At 43.8% G+C, this 19,685-nt stretch overlaps 1 protein-coding gene across 1 annotated transcript in view; it reads left to right on the plus strand.

Annotated features, from left to right (window-relative positions):
- The window catches only part of LOC142501681 (putative ATP-dependent RNA helicase DDX60), a 203,205-nt gene that overhangs the window by 67,658 nt on the left and 115,862 nt on the right, over positions 1–19,685 (plus strand). Inside the window, 5 exon segments of the mRNA XM_075611875.1 lie at positions 4,344–4,446; positions 6,219–6,334; positions 8,871–9,028; positions 10,981–11,233; positions 11,481–11,647. Of these exon segments, the coding sequence (XP_075467990.1) occupies positions 4,344–4,446; positions 6,219–6,334; positions 8,871–9,028; positions 10,981–11,233; positions 11,481–11,647 (797 nt within the window).

The following is a 19,685-nucleotide window of genomic DNA, read 5'->3' on the forward strand; positions in this document are numbered from 1 at the left end:
GCTTTGCTATTCAAAAAGCAGTATTGCGCTATGATGGCTTTTTTTTTTTTTTTGTAACATAAGTTTTTATTGGTCCCATATACAGATTCCAATACCTACTGCTTCCAGACAATATGCATACATTGGTCTATACATGCGGCCATATTCCAAACATATCATAACATAGGTAACATGATAAGAACAATGGGTGATAACAAAGAAAAGGGTAAATTACACATTAAGGGTAAGACAAAGGGGTATATGATGGCTTTTTAATGACCATTAACAGCCTGAGGCAAAAATATCGTCCGACAAGCCAAAAAAAAGCCAAAATTGCTTTTTTTTTTGCCAGTATTAGCAGTATATTAGCAGTGGTAAGCTTATTGACCTAAAGAAAATTGAGATGCATAAAAGCATTTTTTTTTCTGCAGAGGATTGATACCAGAGGCTGAAGGGAGCTGTTTCTGGGTGGTGTCCGGGGGGTGTATGTGGGTGTCAAGGGTTGTCTGGGTGGTCCCCACGGGTGTAAATAATAAAGTTTTAATCTTGTACTACATAACGATGCAGGTGGTATTTATACAGTATACATAGTGTGAATAAAATATTTAAAATACTGAGCATCCCCCTATGCTTGAGACAGCTGCTTGCAAAAATTATCTGCAAAAGGTTAATACCTTGAATATATTATCTGCATTGATTCAGACCCGCTGTGCTATACAGTACTTACTTCAGAAATTAAAGGATTGGTCCTCCAATCCTTCACACCCATCTTTTAGAGTATATTACGGGCTGGACAGTTCAGGTGTAGACTGCACCTCCCTGATGAAGTGCGTAGTACACGCACACAACTTACGTCGGACCCTGGTGACATCACCACGCTGATGCCAAGCACTGAGAAAAAGATTCTAGAAGCTGAACAGTACAGTTGTATAGCGATATTTGGCGCTTAAACTTATCCCTTAGACATCATTATCTGAGGAATATATTCAGTCATACTATTGCGGTTGTATTCCTTCAGGGGCCCTCGCTTTATATGTTTGTGATAAGAACAGCAAATAGGCTAAATACTAACATTTAAAGCAGCACTATTGAGACCTACAGTCTGTCACCCCTATTAAGATATAGATCTCTTGAATAATCTCTTTTCATGGGTATGTCCATGAGTATAGCTACTTATTTGCCAATCATTATTGTATCCCATTATAGTGCTATAGAGAGATCTATGCCAATTTGTCTATACCCCATCTACTATGAAAACAGGCTAGTAGACATATGATCCTCTACAGCATCAGACCTATTGTATTAACATCTAGCATCTAATGCAACTGAACTAATTTCTGTACATCAGGTTTGATACAGGAATAAAATTAAAACATCTGATCAATTGACTTGTTTACAGACTTCACAATAGTAGATATATATCTCCGTATATACATGTCCTTACTCCTTGAGTGTACTTAAAGTGAGTGTCCTTAAACCAGGATATGCCCCAGGCATACCCCGCATTAACGTACGCAATGGGACCGGAGCATGTATGTAAAGCGAAAATGTACTTAAAGTGAAGCACTAACTTTTTCCCACTTATCGATGCATGTTCTGTACTGCAATCGTCATATACCTGCATAACTGATGTAAATAACGCATTTGTAACAGACTCTATAGTCTCCCTGCTTGCGCACAGCTTCAGTACTGGTAGGGAGCCGATATTGCTGTTCAGGACGTGCTGATAGGCGCATGCATGAGCTGCCGTTTGCCTATTGGGCGATATGTCCTTACTCGTGTGTGTACTTAAAGTGAGCGTCCTTAAACCGGGGTATGCCTGTATATATTTATATTTGTATCACTTGTATTAACCTAATTTAGTGCGCATATATTATTTTCTATGTTGCCGCAAGAGGCTCATTTGTCAAGGCAAAAACAAGAGGAGAGAGGGGGCACCCCTGTCTAGTTCAATTTTTAATTGTTATAAGGTTCCTCTCCCCTCCTGGGATTTTCAGAGTGGCTGTTGGTGTCTGGTAAAGGGCGCGGATCCCCGGTAAAAAAAAAACAGAGAACCCAAATGCCTCTAATGTTTTATCCAGAAAATCCCATCTTATCCTATCAAATGCTTTGTCCGCATCTAAGCTCAGCAACACTGCCTTCACTTTGGATTTGTGGACCTGTTAAATCACATGGACGAGTAGAATGCTATAGGCAAAGTGCCACTGAAAGTATTCGGGGGCTCCTGGATATCAAAATGTGTCTCTTGTAGAAAAACAATATCTGCTTTCAGATTCCTAAATTCATTTAGGGCTAATCTGCGCATACCATTGCTATTAAGGCCTTTCATATTCATGGATACTAACTTCAATGGCGCTTGACTAGTCATTCCCAATATTGTGCCTCTCTCTCTCATGTGAAAGTTGTGAACGAAAAAGATTGATGGTTGTGGGGGACAGGTGGGAGTAGGAAAAAAAATAAAGGAACTTTTCCCCTCTGGGAACTTAGATTCTTACAAAATAAAGAACACCAAAACCAAAAATTAAACTGCAAAAAAAGATGAGTGTAACCAGCCACTCATCCGTAATTTGCGGCCAGGCCCTACTTGGCCTGGCAGGCATATGGTCATACTGGGGGTGACCTGATGTTGGACATACAGGGCTTCTTTCCATCCCACACACCCCACCTTCCTTTATTCTTAGTCCCTTGATCGCACCTGAATCCTGGCCATAGCCGGGGCTCGCAAACAGCACGATCGTCATTTTTATTTCACCGATCAGCAGACTAACTTCCGAGATATAGACGGTGAACTCCAAGACTCTGATGAAACAGTTCCTACAAAAGTTATAAAGAATAAAAAAGGGTGAAAGAAGGGGGACTAAAAAAAGAGGGGAAGCAAACATGGTTATAGAATTGTCGTAGACTTCACACGATCATCGTATATAGATGGATCGTCTATTGGAGAAAGCAGCCGTGTATTCCAGTCAAATCTTCCAAAATTCTAGAGAACCACAGGAGAGTGGTTCGACAGGAGTCCCTCAAAGGCACAGATGGTCTTGGGTCTTCTATCTTCGGGCAACTGCACCCTCTATCGATCGATGACCATCTGCGTCGTCGTCCCGGGGGCTTTGTCGTTGGCCCGCTCCATCTCTGAGGGTCAGACCCAACGCCGATTGAAAAGATGCATATTTTTAAAGGTACCAGATCGAGATCTGTCTGCCATCATGGTTGACTACAAGGCGGAATGGAAAAGCCCATCGGTAGCGAATACCCTTATCTTGAAGTACCGCTGTTACTGATTGTAGCCCTCTCCTCCTCTCAATTGTCACCCTGGACAGGTCCTGGAAGATTTGGATGGAGCTGTTTTAAAATTCAATTGAGCCTCTGTTTCTGCAACCTTTTATAATCCTTTCCTTGGATGCATATTGGTGGAGTCTTAGGACCACATCTCTGCTTCTTTTGGGATCATCAAATCTCGGTCCTAGGTCTCTGTGTGCTCTATCCATCAGAAGATCACCGTCCTGTAGCTGAGGGTCAATTAACGTAAACAGTCTCGTAAGATATGCATGGAGGGCTTCTGCGGACACCGACTCAGGGACATGTCAGATTCGCAAATTCTGCCCTCGCTCCCTTTTCTCTATGTCATCCATTCCGTCCTTCTTAGCTCTTATCTCATCAATAAGACGCAGGACCTCGTCGTCAGTATTTACTTGATTTTGTAGGGAAATGCCCATCTTATTTTCAAGCTCTGTAGTTCTTTAAGCTAATACAGAGACTTCTGTTTTAAATTCCCTCACGGCTCTATCCAGAGCTGACTGAAAACTTGCTTGCATTTCTTCAGCATGTTCTGGAGGTCTGTTTAGTAATCACTGTGTCTCCCTCTGTCATAGTCAGTTCTCTGTCAGTAGCAGCTCACCCCACTGCCTCCTCACCTCCTGTGGCCCTCTCTGGCTGATTTCTTAGTGTGATTTTTCTGTTAGGGATATCCCCATCAAGATCCATTACTTGCCTCTCCCCCTTGCTGTCTGCAGGTGCGCACACTCATGCGCTCAGCTCAGCTGCACCATCTTTGTTTTTTCGTTTTTTCGGTGTCGCTTGCTGCCCGCGGTTGAAGTGGGAGAGATCCGGGGTCCCCAGCTTTGGCGTCTTCTTAGAGGACATCCCCGCCCATTGTCCCGGCTGGTCGGATGTCTTGCGGGGCAAAACAAAGCGGCGATTGGGGGATTTTAACAAATTTTCCCGGTGGGGTGCATGGAGCTTCCCTTGCCTGCTTATACCCGCATTGGCGTGACGCGCGCCCCAAGAATGTCTTTTAAAGAAGTAATTTTAATTCTCATAATGTTATTACTTATTTAATAACATTTGTGTTTTTAAATTCTGTACAGAAAACAAGGTGAATCTATCACCGCCAGGACTTATTCAAATGAAATCTGACCTAGTGAAAGTTTATGCTGGAGACATTCTGAAGGACCTGCCATTTCTAAGCAGGTACTGTATATATTATGCTTATAATATATGCTATGTTCAACATTAAAAATATGCTAAGATTAAATAGAAGAAAGTAAACTCAATACTTATAGTATAGTACATGTATCCTAACCCTCTTATCTCTACCTAGTGTTTTCATTTATCTTTCTTTATCATCCACCCTCTCTCTCAAACACTTTCACTTTCTTCCCCCCCTCCCCCCCCCCCCGCTTGTCTCTTGTCTCCTGTCTCTCTCTCTCTCACTCTCGCACACTCTCTCACTCGGTCTCTCTCTCTCGGTCTCTCTCTCTCTCTTTCGGTCTCTCTCTCGTAATTTTTGTCTTTGTACAGTGCTCCGCAATTCTGCTTTGGCTTTGCTTCTACCTCCTTTCTGCCTTGCAATGCTGCCCAAAGAGCTGTGAAAGCTGCAGAGGCCTAGGGTTGCCAGGTGTCTGGTTTTGAACCGAACTGCTCTGTATTTTGCCCCTGCATCCGGTATAAAATGAAAGGTAATACCTGACATGTGTGTGTCCGGTATTACCTCTCTCCGAACGTAGGGGGGCACGTGCGGCCCAGCTCTCCCTCAGCTGAAGGCTTCTCCCTCACTGTCTGTCCCATGCTGAGGTGACGGATGCAGACGCGCTGGGTCTCTCTGACGTCAGCGCCAAAAGTCAGCTGGGCTCAGCTTCCGGTTCTTGCTGGCATGGGAGGGAGACCCGATGCACGTCAGCATCAGATACCTCGACGAGGCACTGACAGTGAGAGAGGAGCCTGCAGTTGGGGAAGAGTTGGGCCCATCGACAACTGCTCTGACCAGCCCCCGGGCAACCCGCATCTATAGCCCCCCACGCATCCACTGCCCCTGCATCTACAGCCCTCCGCATCCATTGCCCCTCCCGCATCCACCGCCCCCCCACATCCAGCCCCCCCCCACCCCGCAGGCACTTGGCCAGACCTGAGACCATCCTCAAGGTAAGTCTGAATTTTATATGTATTGGGGTGGGGTGGGGGGGGAGTTATATTTTTAGATGTATTGGGGTGGGGGTATTTTTTATATGTATTGGGGAGGTGGGGGTATTTTTATATACATATTGGGGAGGTGGGGGTATTTTTTATATGTATTGACGAGGTGGAGGTATTTTTATATGTATTGGCGAGGTGCGGGTATTTTTATATGTATTTAGAGGTGGGAGTATTTTTATATGTATTTAGAGGTGGGGGTACTTTTTATGTATTGGGCAGGTGGGGGTATCTTTTATATGCATTGGGGAGGTGGAGGTATTTTTGATATGCATTGGGGAGGTGGGGGTATTTTTATATGCATTGGGGAGGTGGAGGTGTTTTTTTATATGCGTTGGGGAGGTGGGGTTATTTTTTATATGCATGGGGGTATTTTCATATGTATTGGGGGGTTAGATGTATTGGAGGGGAGTGGGGATATTTTTTATATGTATTGGGGGTTACATATTTTAACATTGCGTCCAGTATTTTTGGGCAAGTCACCTGGCAACCCTAGCTGCAACAATGATGCTCTGAGATACTGTAAGTATCACACATTATTCTAATATAATACCTTTAAAACTGCAGCGGGGAGTGACGTCTCATCTATGGTCCAAACTTCTTACAGTATCATCAAAACCTCTCGCAGACTACCAATTCTTCACCTTTATTATTTCTGCACAACACTTAACAGGACCAGTTACATAGCCAGTATTTATGTTTACACCATGCTCTGTTTTGCTTGAATCATTAACGATTATTAAAGTTGAAGTAAATGTATACCTGTTCTATAGTGATGACCCAAGAGTGACATCTCTCACCAAGACAAATTCCTTTGATGAACGTTTGCATTGGCATTCCGGACGACCTCTGAGTGATGACTATGACAGAACAACGTGCAACTTTGGTGGTAAAGATAAACACATTGTAGTTTTTTTTTTTTTACAATTATTACATAACTAATGAAATATTGAAAACTTGATTCACTAATCGGTGTCTTTTAATCTTATGGAATTACTCGAATTCAAATTTGTATTTTATATAGTATTTATTATAATGTATGCAGTACATTAGATAACAGACAATAGAATACAGGGAGTTATAATGCAATAAGTGCAACACATATAAAGTACACGCTAAGAAAAGGAATCCCTGCCCTTGGGAGCTTACAATATTATTGGCATTAACAGAGACAGTAGGGGAAGGTTTCTGTGGGTGAAGGCAGGAAGTGATCCAGCCTATTAAAATGCATGAGTTAATTCAAAATGTTGTATTTTTTAGATGTTGAGGGAAGATGAGAGGTGGTGGGGGGAGAGAAGGTGTGAGTGATTTCCACTTGTGACAGAAAAGGGTTTTGAGGACAGAAAGCAATAAGGTTCAGAGGGGGAGGGAATTATGTGCAGACATCATTTAAATCTATTTTGCTATTTCTTATCTGACCAATCTCTTCACAATGTATATAGATGATAGAGATCACCATGTCACTGAAAGCAGAACTACTTTGCTGACATAAAATATTACTGTATCTGTGGTGGGGATCCTCTAAGGAAGGATCCTGTCTAAATACCATGAGGCCACAGTTTAGAAAATACTCCCCTAAATAAAATTGGCTACTGCTTATGACAAGCTGTGTTCACCTCATTCTTTGCTCTTTCTGGGACTTCCCGAGTTGATATCTCCTGAATTGGGGAGTCTTGTACATTCTTACTCCAGACAACTCCCTATTAATGATGTGGGATTGCGTCTTGGAAATATACTGTATATACACACACACACTTTTTGCTGCATTGTCCCTGATGGCTTACATATAGGTGCCATTTACGCACAAATCATCAATACTCTATGACCGCGTCCATGCTGAGCACGCGCGATGCGAACAAAAGGCCGTTCCTCAATGAGGACGGCCATAGTGCGCGGGATGGGGCAGCCGATTTTTTGCGCGACAAAATAATTTGCTTTTGTCTCGTGACAAAATAATTTGATGTTGTCACGCGACAAATGAGGGCGAACGACCACACCTCCGACACGTCTCCCACGCGTCTTCCTCTAGTCCACAAATCGCTCCAGATACAAGTGCGCATGACGCCACGGGTTGCACGCTTACCGTGGACGTGGCCTAATGTGTCGATTTAACAGAAGTCACATGAATGTTTGTGACTTTTACCAAAGACAGAAAGACAAGCCTGGAGGATAATTGATAACCCGCAATAGCTCTCAACAAAGTTTGCCTTAGGTCAGCACATTCCCGAATCCTTTCCACACCACAACAGCATTCGTACCACTTGTAATAGGCAAATAATATACTTCTGTTTGTCGGTGCCCTATTTACAGTTACTGCCGTAACAGAACTATGAGTAAAATTGAAGAGTGCACTGATATTGCCCAATAAATTCCACGGCATAATGAGTTGTTAATTATTTTTAATATTTGGCTAATACTACTTATTTCGTGAAAGGTTCACAAGCAGCAAATTCCAGGTATGTGCCAGTATACTGTAAACATTGGTAGTAACCAGAAGAGAAAAGCATAACAGACTGAATTGAATTTAAGTGCATCATTTTGGACCAAAGCATGTTCAATTATTTTTTATAAGTTTAACATTCATTGTTACTATTCAGAAGAAAATTAATAGTACATTTTATAAATATGCTTTTCTTAAATATGGAGTCATTGCATGGCTTAGTAAATACACAGAGGTTTCTAACAGCATTTTTAAAACAAGAATTGTACTTAACAATGTACAGTACTGTACATAGAACTTAACAGACTTCTATGTACAACTCTACATAAAAGATTGTTAATTTTGCCAAAAATAACCAGACAATTAGGGGTCTATTGCTTAATTTGCTGATACTGTAAATGAATATCAGTACAGAAACAGATTCAAATCTTTCCGTATTCATAAAGACTTTATTGCATGTCCAGAATGTGCGCGCTAAGGACTTTTTCTGAGGCTATTTGCTTCTGGCTGTGCAATTCTATTAAATCTGCCAACATTGTATGGACATAAGGCAACCTTGCAAATTTCCTTTTACAGGCTAGTCATTAACCTGCAAATTTGTAGACCGCCCGGAAAAGCATGGTCAGAAATCTGGCCTACCTCAGCTAGGTGAAATAGTGTTTTTACTGCAGAGAGGAGAAATGTAAATACATCTGAGATACCTGGGAAATAGGCTAATTGAAATAATTGGAATATATTTTGCATATTTATCTTAGTATATTTCCGAGGTATTTCAAGTGAAAGAATTTAATTATTAACTCTTTGAAGAACCATAGTGGTCTCATGTTTGCTATGGAATCCAAGGTGTTAATATCTTAAACCTCACCTTATCCTAACCACCCCCCTAAGGGCACCTAACCCCATCAACAAGATAAATTACAAGTACTATTTGTGTTACTAAAAAAAAAAAAAAAAAAATCTTAACATTCTGTGTGTTCTTCTACAGCTATTAAAGATGCATATGCACTCCGGGAATATCAAAAGTTCCAGGCCTTTAATTGTTTTTATGGACAGTCTTTGGAAGGAAACATTTGTAAGACAATTGTAGTCCAAACAGAAGTGCCAAAGACTAGTGTGACTACAGACAAGAAAAAAACAACTCACGTAAGAACCTTTCACTTGGCAACTTTTAATATGGATCAAAAGGGTTAATTACACGGAGCCTCAAATATTTAGGGAGGCTTATTTTGGTTCAGTTAAGGAATAACCCCAAATTAATTTTATCACAGGAGGAATTAATTGCACCAATGCTGCTCTGCAAAGCATTGCTGTCTCTACTACTGAAGGTTAATGAGTGAAAAATTGGGCTTCACATTTCCAGTTGTCCCTGGCATCCTAAAATCTAAAAGCAGTCTTGGCATAGTATTACGGATATCTATTGGGGTAGAGAAATGTGTACAATTTAAACTTTAATAGAGGAGGTCATAGGCCTCACAATTACCATAGATCCATTGACCTACTTACTGGGCAGACCAATAGAGGAAATTGATCGCCCAGTATGGAAATTAATCTCCTTCAGTCTGACAGCAGCAAGATGCTCAGTGGCGTCCTCCTGGAAGAAGCAGTGGTCCTGGAGGCCCGTTCCCTCCTCGAGCGGATACCTCCAATGGTCTCTTTCCAACCTGAAAAACTTTTTATTGTATTAGGCTATATGTGTACTGCAATGTTTGTAAAATTTACTAATGCCTAATAAAAATGTTTGAGAAAAAAAATAAAAGAAATGTGTAGAGAAATGAGGAGGAAATACAAGGATATTGCTCAGACAGAGATACATTCTCATTTAGAGATGGGCACATTGGGGATTTGGATCCGCAGCAGATTGGCTGGTTCCTTTGGTCCGCAAATTTCCACGGAGCAATTTCAAAAACGGCGACTTGCATTTTATGGACTTTTTAAATTATTATTACCAATACACTCCGCGGATTCTGCAATTCATGGACAGATTTGCAGGATCCAATCCACGAATGTAGCCGTGGATTCTTAAAAACTTTTGGGGGCTCTGTACTACTATCGGGCTGCCTGGCAGGTCGTAAAGAAGAGTTGGTAAAACTCAGGTTAAAATATAAAAAAAGCTGTGACCTTGTTTTTCCCAACACACAATGGGTCTCTCGTTCTTTGGGGAGGGGGTGGGAAGGGGCAGGTGGCCTCCTAATGTGCCATCCATTTGCAAAATGTTAAGAGTTTTAACCCCCAAACGCAATTACTTTTAAAATATTTAAAGTATACAGGAGCCAATGGACCAAAAGAATAAAGAGGATAACATATAGTTTGTGCAAAAATCTGCATTAAATTATGTATTGAAGAAAATATCTTTTTTTTTTTTTTTAAACATTTTGGCAAAGGGCTAATAATGGCACAATTGTGCAAGCTTTCAGTGAAATGTCTCTACATAGTGAGTTACACATGATGTATGTGCCCTATCGATAGTCTAATTAATTGAATCTTAAGCAAATACTCATCAAATTTATAGTCACATTAAGCAAATTTCTCAAATGAACATATTAAATTACATTGCACTGCACATTACTTAATGCTTGGTGCATGGTTTTTTTGGGTGATTCACAAAGGGTACATTTCATTATGTTTTGTAACCTCATGCGAATGTTTCTCACGTCTCTGCTAACAAGTCAGGGTGGTTATTCTTTAATACAGTGTAGTTAGTAAGTTTATTATCAACTTTTTGTTGCATCATTTTTAATCCAGTTAATATTTACTACTGGTTGATTATGCAACCTTATTATATCATGTTAGAAATATAACATTTATGAATTTAGTGTATTAGTAACCAAAGTCATCTGATCAAAAGTGGTACACAAATGTTCACTAGGTATAGAGAAGAAATCCAAATTGTTTTAATTTTATTTTTTTCCTTCATAATTAGGTGGGTGTATTGGTCCCAGTTTTCCAAGTGTTCATTTATAAAATGCCTACTGATTGCTAATTGGCACACATTTAGTTCATTTGAAACCAACATTTTATCCAAAAGAGATGTTTTCAAAGTGGGTTAGGAATATCTATTAGGGTCTGGAGATTTGACAACATGTTTACTTTTGTAGGAAACGGAAAAAGAAACCATAATAAAGGAGAACCAGAAGAGGCTGATTGCCCAAATAGAACATAAGGAACGGGAAAAGTGGGGAGCCGTGGCTTCTATTATTAAGGAGGACATAGGAGAGAATATATCCTCAGGGATAAAAAGACAGGAACAGTTCCTTCAGACTTGCCAAATTGATTCTGTGAAATTTAAGGCAGAGATGTCAGTGTTACGTATTTGCTTCAAGATGTGGCTTGAGCATTGTGAAAGTAAACGTAGGTATTTGCTTTCTTTATGAACAGGTGTTTTTGAAGATCATCTGTTGTGGCTGAGTACCTTTATGCTGGGATTGTTCTTGTCTGCTCCAGTTTATACCGTATATTTAGCTGGATGTAATAGTTTATAAAACCTCAAGATGACCTAAAAAAAAAACACACACAACTAAAAATGGAAATAACCTGTATGTTTTAGAAAGCTTATAATTACTCTCAAAATTAACGCATGTTTCGCATTTTTTTGCAGCAAAAGATCATAGGGATTTCAATATTGTTGTGGAGATGATGAGAAAGATACAGGCTATTCTAAGAAGCTACGAGGAGATGCTGCAGCCAGAAGACCGAAAAAAGATAGCCAGATGCCTTAAATATGTTGGATTTGAGAATTTGGCATTCTTATTAGATCCTACTCAGGTAATCAATACACACACAAACAAAACAGCATTATTAGAAGTAAGTGCTACTGTATACTCAGAATTGCTTTTTATTGCAGCATAGACTTGACCTAGAACATGAAATGCAGCTTTGTTTAAAGTACACTGACAATTCATATAAAAAGACACAGCTTAACAATTAGGCTCAGATTTATAAATGGCGCAAAATAAATCAGTTGTAAGTGTAGCCCTCTTTCCTATGGACATAGAAAGACTACTAATGCTGTATGTACCTGTTGGCTCAGCGAGATCTAAGCCTCCGCTAACTGGGAGCCTGGGGCCACAATATTTACTTGGCAGCGCCTCCACTTGCCCAGGATCCCCTAATTAGTAAGATTCCCCCGGACAAGAATAACAGTGGTATTCATATAGTATAACAGTTTACTATGAATGAATGCAGAACATAACATACACACTTATTTTATATATATATATATATATATATATATATATATATATATATATATATATCTTATCACCATACTAGCAGATTAGGCAATAACAACACTTGCGGCCTTGCCGCCACCACCTGTGGCGTAAGGTCTTTCCCACCACCGCCTGTGCCCCACACCGTGTCCAATGTACTGGACCAGTCCCTTAGTCACTCACCCATCAATGTCCCCAAGAACCCTCCCCCAAGGCGGGATCAGCGCTTGTAGGTACCGGTGTTGGTGTACTTATTTATAATACCTTCCGGCCACTCCAGCAGCCGGTAAATGTGCTTCGCAAAGGATCCGCCGATCCAGCGTAGTCTCCCACGAGTCTGTACTTGAGTTTTTACTTGACTTCAGAAGCTTGCTCCCAAACCACCTTTCTCACAGCAGCGCAAGAGGATACTGTGTCCCTGTCTGCTATTCTCAGTAAAAGGATTCTGTCTATGGCTGTTCCCAGCAGTACCACAAGCTAGTGGTGACTCAGGGCCCGCACTGGGGCCTAAGGGGAATCTCTGGCCTATGCAGTGGGTCACTGACCCCCCTGCAACACACACCTCCTCTCCCCTTGCTTCCCCCGGGCGCACTGCTAGCATGGTCTCTCCCCTGCCTGCCAGCAAAATCCTTCTCTCCTATTCTCTCCCTGGCATCACATGTCCCTGCTGAGGCTCATGGAAATTGTAGTCCCAGCTCAGAGCCTCTGTTCTATTGCCTTCGCGTGCTATTCACTGCGCATGAGCGAACTTCCTCAGTGCCTCCCGTTGCGCATGGTACTGCGCATGTGCTAGACACAACATGGTGGCACCCTATGCTATCGGGCCGCTGCGGATCCTCAGGAACGCTCCCTGCTCAGCCCCCACCTTCCTAAAGTGCCGACGGGTCTGCCGCTCGTCCCTGACAGCGCCCGCGATCACCCCCCCCCCCCGCAGCGGAGGTACAGAGAGGGGCCAGGGGGACACCACTACATTCTCCCCCCGGTAGAATCCAACGACCCCGCTTGGGAACGTAAACCAATGTCACACATATTTACACAATAAAATGCATGTACTGTATGGAATATAACTTATCACTGTATACTCTACATGAGATTATACATTTCGTTGAACATTCCAATCACAGATCTCACTCTACTGCGAGCCCACTGCTGAGCTTCATAATGGGGTGCCCCGAATTGATCATAAGTCATTCTCATGGGAGGTTGACTAATTCGCTGACTTCGGCGCATCTGTTCTTCAGTTACTCCCTCTGGAGAGTAACTAATCTCGGTTTGGAACTCAGTCTTTTCCCTTGAGGGGCTCAATATTTCAACACAGTCTCTTTGAGGCACAAAGCATGGGCTCTGTGGGTCTAAAGGCTGGCTCATTGGAGTCAGCTCATCTGGCGTTGGACCAAGGGGCCCTTTACCCGTTGCTCCATTGGGAGATGCCCCAGCGGTCAGAAGGCCCCTTTGAGAGGTTCCCTCCATAGAGTCCTCAGAGGTGGTATTATCTACAGTCTCTGGACCATCCTCTGTAACATTTGGCTCCCCATCTAGCGAAGCAGTGGGTACTGCCAACTCTTCGTCCCCTACTTGAGGTGTGGGAAGGAGATGATTTCTATGCCATACCTTTACCCGGCCTTCTGAGTCTTTGATACAGTATACCGGGAGGCCAGGCATCTGCGACTCCACTTCATATACACCATCTCTCCATCGGTCGGCCAGTTTATGCTTTCCGGGGACGCCCAGGTTTCGAAGTAGAACAGCATCCCCTGGACGAATTTCCTTATGCCGTACTTTGTGATCATAACGTCTCTTATTATTCGCATTTAGTTGAGCCGAAGCTTTCTCTGTCAATATATATGCTTGTTGCAAACTATCTTGTAACCCTTGCAACATACTGGAAATGCATCCTGTTGGGTACTCCATCAGTAGATATTCGCAGGCGTACATCTACTGGTAGCCGTGCTTCTTGTCCAAACATCAGAAAATAAGGTGTGTATCCAGTAGACTCAAGTCGAGTACAATTATAAGCATGCACCAAAGTCTCTACATGTTTACTCCATTCAGTCTTCTGTGAGCCTCTCAGGGTACCAAGCATGTCGAGCAGTGTTCTATTAAACCGTTCCGGCATAGCGTCCCCTTCAGGGTGATAAGGTGTCGTGCGAGACTAGGTAATATTCAGCAACTTAAGCAATTCTCGTATATGGTTACTTTCAAAGTCACGGCCTTGATCCGAATGCAATCGATTTGGTAGACCATAATGAAGGAAATACTACTCCACCATAATACTTTAGCTACAGTCACAGCCCATTGGTCTTTAGTAGGAAAGGCATATCTGGTATAGTGGTCTGTGATCACCAGTACATTTCCAATACCTCGGGTGTCAGGTTCTATGCAAAGAAAGTCCATACACACCAGATCCATAGGTCCAGAGCTTTTCAAATGGGCCATGGACGCAGCCCGAGTGGGTAGTGTTTTCCGTTCTGTACAGCGGGTACATCGCCTACAGTGTATCCCTACAGACTCTCTCATTTTCGGCCAAAAGAATCGATCACGAAGTAGCCCGAATGTTTTGTCAATGCCGAGATGGTCGTGATCATCATGTAATGCTCAGAGGACTCTGGATTGCAGAATCTTAGGTAAGAATAGCTGCCGTCTATCTGGATGATTATGATACGGTACTACCCTATACAATAGACAGTTGTCCAGTTCAAATTTGTCCATTTCCTTCATCAGCAGGGCTACCATGTCTTTAGGGGCTCGTTTAAGCATTGAAGGGTTATCTTGTTGCAGAGCTTGATAAACTATCCCCACCACTGGATCATGAATTTGATACTGTACCAAATCTTTCCAAGTAATAATCTTATCCGGAGTGATATTCATTCCTTCCGGATGGCGAGACGCCCTTGGAATTGCCTTTGATTGACACCCTAAGGAATCCACTATCCTTAATTCAGAAAAGACTACTCGGTCATCTACCACTGCTGCTACAGAGCACAAGGCCCGTATGCCGGGTCCCGGAATTTCCTCCCAGACCTCCTCATCTGGAGTACGATTTAGCCCTGGTCGACGCGATAGGGCATCCGCACCAATGTTCATAGGCCCCGGCTTGTACTTAAGTTTAAATTGATCATTTGAAAGTACAGCTAACCAACGGTGGCCGGTAGCATCCAGCTTAGCAGAGGTATTGATGTATGTCATAGGGTTGTTATCTGTCCTGACCTCAAAGTGAACTTCGTACAAGTAGTCATGCAGCTTATCCACTATAGCCCATTTGAGGGCTAGAAACTCCAACTTGTGTACAGGGTAGTTTTGTTCACTAGGCGTCAGGCTTCTACTGGCATACGCCACTGGTTGAAGTCCGGTATCGTATTTCTGGTGCAGCACCACTCCTAACCCATTGAAACTAGCATCCACATGCAAGATATACGGTCGATCCGGATCTGCGCACGCCAACACTGGAGCCTGTGTTAAGTTCATCTTTAGTCCCTGAAACGCCTGCTCGCATGCAGGAGTCCACTTGTCCCCGAAGGGTGCTTGAGCGGAAGTGGCTTTACGACCCATGTCCTCGGGGTAGATTTTGAGAAGGTTATTAAGGATCTTCGCTTTGCATGAGTAGCCTTCCACAAATCTTCGGTAATACCCGCAAAACCCCAGGAACGAGCGTAATTCCATGACGTTATTGGGCCGCGGCCAATTCACCACTGCTTCTATCTTTCCGGGGTCGGTAGCTATCCCCTCGGCCGAGACAATGTGACCCACATAAGTCACTGAGGTGCGGCAGAACCGTCATTTATCCATAGACCGCTTGAGTCCTTCGGTACTAAGTCGATCCAGCACTTTCAACAGCCTTTCTTCATGTTCCTCCAATGTCTTTCCGAACACTATAATATCATCCAGATACACTAAGCATTCCCTGGGATTCATATCCCCAATTGTCTTTTCCATTAGACACTGAAAGGTGGCTGGTGCACCACATATTCAGAGTTCATGGGCACCTGATAGTACCCTGACCTTAGATCCAACACACTAAACCACTTATTCCCCGAGAAGGCATTTAGGAGATCTTCGATCCGCGGAAGGGTATACTGATCTTGTACAGTACGGTTATTCAAGGTTCTATAGTCCACACATAGACGTACCGTCACATTCTTCTTTCGCACCACCACGATGGGCGAAGCGTAAGGGCTATGCGATCCCCGGACAATGCCGGCCTCCTCCATTTCTTGTAGCAGTTTTCTCACATCTTCCACATCCCTCGGGGCGATGCGACGGGATCGTTCTCGGAAGGGAGTCGTATCGCTAAGCCGTATGGTATGCTGAGCACTGTGGCTACACCCCACATCCATATCACTGATAGAGAATACCTCTTGTCTGGTTTCTAACTTAGTCTGCAACCTTTTTTTCCATTCCGCCGTCATGGGAGAATCTCCGAAATCAAACACCAGTTGAGGAACAGCAGTATGAACGGTAGCTGCCTGTGATCTAACTTCCATCTTTTCTTCCGGAGTGACAGGATATATTCGGCCCAACTGCTGCCCGTAATCTATGAGCATGGTATAAGGAGAAAGGTTCTTTACATAGACCCGTACTCTGTTCGGTATTTTAGACGGCCATTCTTGCACTGAGGCCAGCAGCTTGTATCCGCGCTGTTGGTCATCATTTGCAGTACTCTCCAGTGAGAATAGTCGATCCGCCTTGCGCCTCTCTGGGTAGCAACAGGTGGTCGTCATCATCTTTCCTCCCCCTGGGGGAATCTCCGTCAATCCGTAATCGATGTTGTACAGGAACCCATGCTCTTCTTCGGCAGCTATCCTACAACATTCATCTTGCAACGCTGGGCACGCTGCTAGCGCCATCAAGGGTAGTTCGTCCGCCTCCTGTAAGTACATACGGATCACGGCCTATACTATGTTGGTATTGGTTCCCATGATTATAGGGGCACTGGGGTGTTCTTGGGGTTCAGGACACACTAACGCTTCCACCTCCATGGGATGATGCTTGCCAGTATTCAACTGTGGAATATCCAAACGTACCCGTACCACTCCATCAATAGGATAATCTTCATGGCTCAATCCTCTTAACCTCATAGTGTCCGCGGACAGTAGGGGTAACCGGTGAAGGTGCTGATCATAGAAGGGTCGATATACAATGGTTACTTGCGAACCAGTATCCAGTAAAGCAGACACATAGATGCCTTCAATAATGACCTTTACAATGGCTGGCGGTCCAACGCGGCTGCCCATCGGTGGCAGTGCCGGCACTTCATTAGTCTCTGGGGTAGTACCTCCTTCGGACGAAGGGGCGGTTTCAGCGGTCAATGTGGTGCGCAGCATGGATTTCGCAGTCCTCGATGCCATCTTCCTTTTTACGGGACAGAAGGAAGAGATGTGGCCCATCTTGCCACAATGAAAACACTGGACATTACTCCTAGCGGACTGGTTCCTAACAGCGGGGACAGTTCTCTCTAAGGTGGAGTCTTCACCGTCAACTTCACACTCCTCAGGATCCTCCTTTTCTCGACTCACTTCCACAGTGGATTTCACTCTAGCCTCTCCCATCTTAACTTCCTTGGAGGTAATTCCTGCTTTCTTAGCTGTGCTCAGATCCTGGCCTAACAGCACAGTTTCATGAGCCTGTACTCGGTCCATAAGTTCGTCAAATGACAAGTCCTGGCCCGGCACTAGACAGCCGCTGACTCTTACTGCTACAAGGTGTAATGATAGGAGTCCCCTCAGGAATTGCATGGTCCGGAGTCCATCGGCATCAGCCTTCTGCACAACTTTCCTCTTTACCAGCGTCCAGAGATCCAGATGCAGGCACCTAAGAAAGTCAGACACTATTTCTCCCTCTTTCTGGGCAAGTGCGTGGAATTTGGCCATCAAGGAGAACGAGTCCACCGGTGTTCCGTAGGCTTTGGTGAGTGCATGTAATACCCCGTGTGTGTCCGCATCCGGCTGGTCATCTCTGTAGTAATGCACTATATGGGATGCGGACGGCCGCAGGCATTCAATAATTCGCTGCCTTCTCACTGCGTCAGTGCAGGCCCATTCGGGCAGTACTTGCTCAGCATGATCCATCCATTCCTCAAAACCCACCTCTCCTAAGGGCGTTGGTTTGTCTCCGGAGAACGCCTTCAGTTTCCTGTACTGATGCGAATGGGAAGATTGATGTATGGCCTCTACCAGCACAGGTATACTTAAGTCATTAGGTGTAATATTTCCCACATAAGGGCTACATGAATCGAGCCTGGACATACTGCTTCTACTCAGTGGGCCAGATAGTGGACGGTGTAAAGGACACTCCTAGACCAGTGGCAGCGGGCCACGTGGGGGTTATACTGCTCTTTGGAGTACGGAACGGAGTATACGTTACTGCAGATGATGGTCCGGAAATTTCTCTCTGAGGCATGGACATAGCCAGGTTTGCGGCTACGCCCACATGGACCAGTGAATAATGAATTCCCGGGTCTTCAGGTAGGGTTAGTATAGGGGGTACGGCTTCTGGGCATTTTTCCCGTTGAGTGGCCAATAGGACTTTACGCCACGTGTGGTCAGCATCATTCTTATGGTCCATAACTCGGGCCGTCGCCAGGGACGGGAGTTTTCTCACTTGATCCCCTACGGTGCCCAAGGACATAGCGGCGGGGACATGCCCAACGGCAATGGCACAATTTAGAGGTACTGTATCTTGTATTCTTGGGCCCACTTGCGCACCTCGGTCTGGGAGGGCACAAACATGGCAAAATTGGATAGCACAATTTAGATACTGATAAGGGCACCCCAGGTCTAAGCTCTCAGCCGCGCCTCCAAATGTAGCCCACATAGAAAGACTACTAATGCTGTATGTACCTGTTGGCTCAGCGAGGTCTGAGCCTTCGCTAACTGGGAGCCTGAGGCCACAATATTTACTTGGCAGCGCCTCCACTTGCCCAGGATCCTCTAATTAGTAAGATTCCCCCGGACAAGAATAACAGTGGTATTCATATAGTATAACAGTTTACTATGAATGAATGCAGAACATACCATACACAATTATTATATATATATATATATATATATATATATATATCTTATCACCAAACTAGCAGATTAGGCAATACAATAACATAACACGTGCAGCCTTGCCGCCTCCACCTGTGGCGTAAGGTATTTCCCACCACCGCGTGTGCCCCACACCATGTCCAATGTACTGGACCAGTCCCTTGGTCACTCACCCCTCAGTGTCCCCAAAGAACCCTCCCCCAAGGCAGGATCAGCGCCTGTAGGTACCGGTGTTTACACACACACACAGTGGGCCCATATAACCCCCTATCTAGCTTTACTAAACATGATCACAATGGATTTAAAAGGGATTTATGATGTATAATTGACAGGAATATAATAGCCTTGTAATGATGGCATGCGTCCATGTGGGGGTGCCTTGAGCACTAATAATGGTATACATTGAAGAATATTGTGGTATCCTGTATCATCAACTCAAAGCCATCATATCCCCTGCTCCGTGTGTGCATTGAGCATGCACGAGATGAATTAGGATGTGTAATTATTGATGTAGGCAGGCGTGTGTGGGTCTTTTTTCGCCATTACTGTTAAGCCCCTTGTGTG

Source organism: Ascaphus truei, chromosome 1 (assembly GCF_040206685.1).
Source record: "Ascaphus truei isolate aAscTru1 chromosome 1, aAscTru1.hap1, whole genome shotgun sequence".
In the NCBI taxonomy this organism is placed as follows: domain Eukaryota; kingdom Metazoa; phylum Chordata; class Amphibia; order Anura; family Ascaphidae; genus Ascaphus; species Ascaphus truei.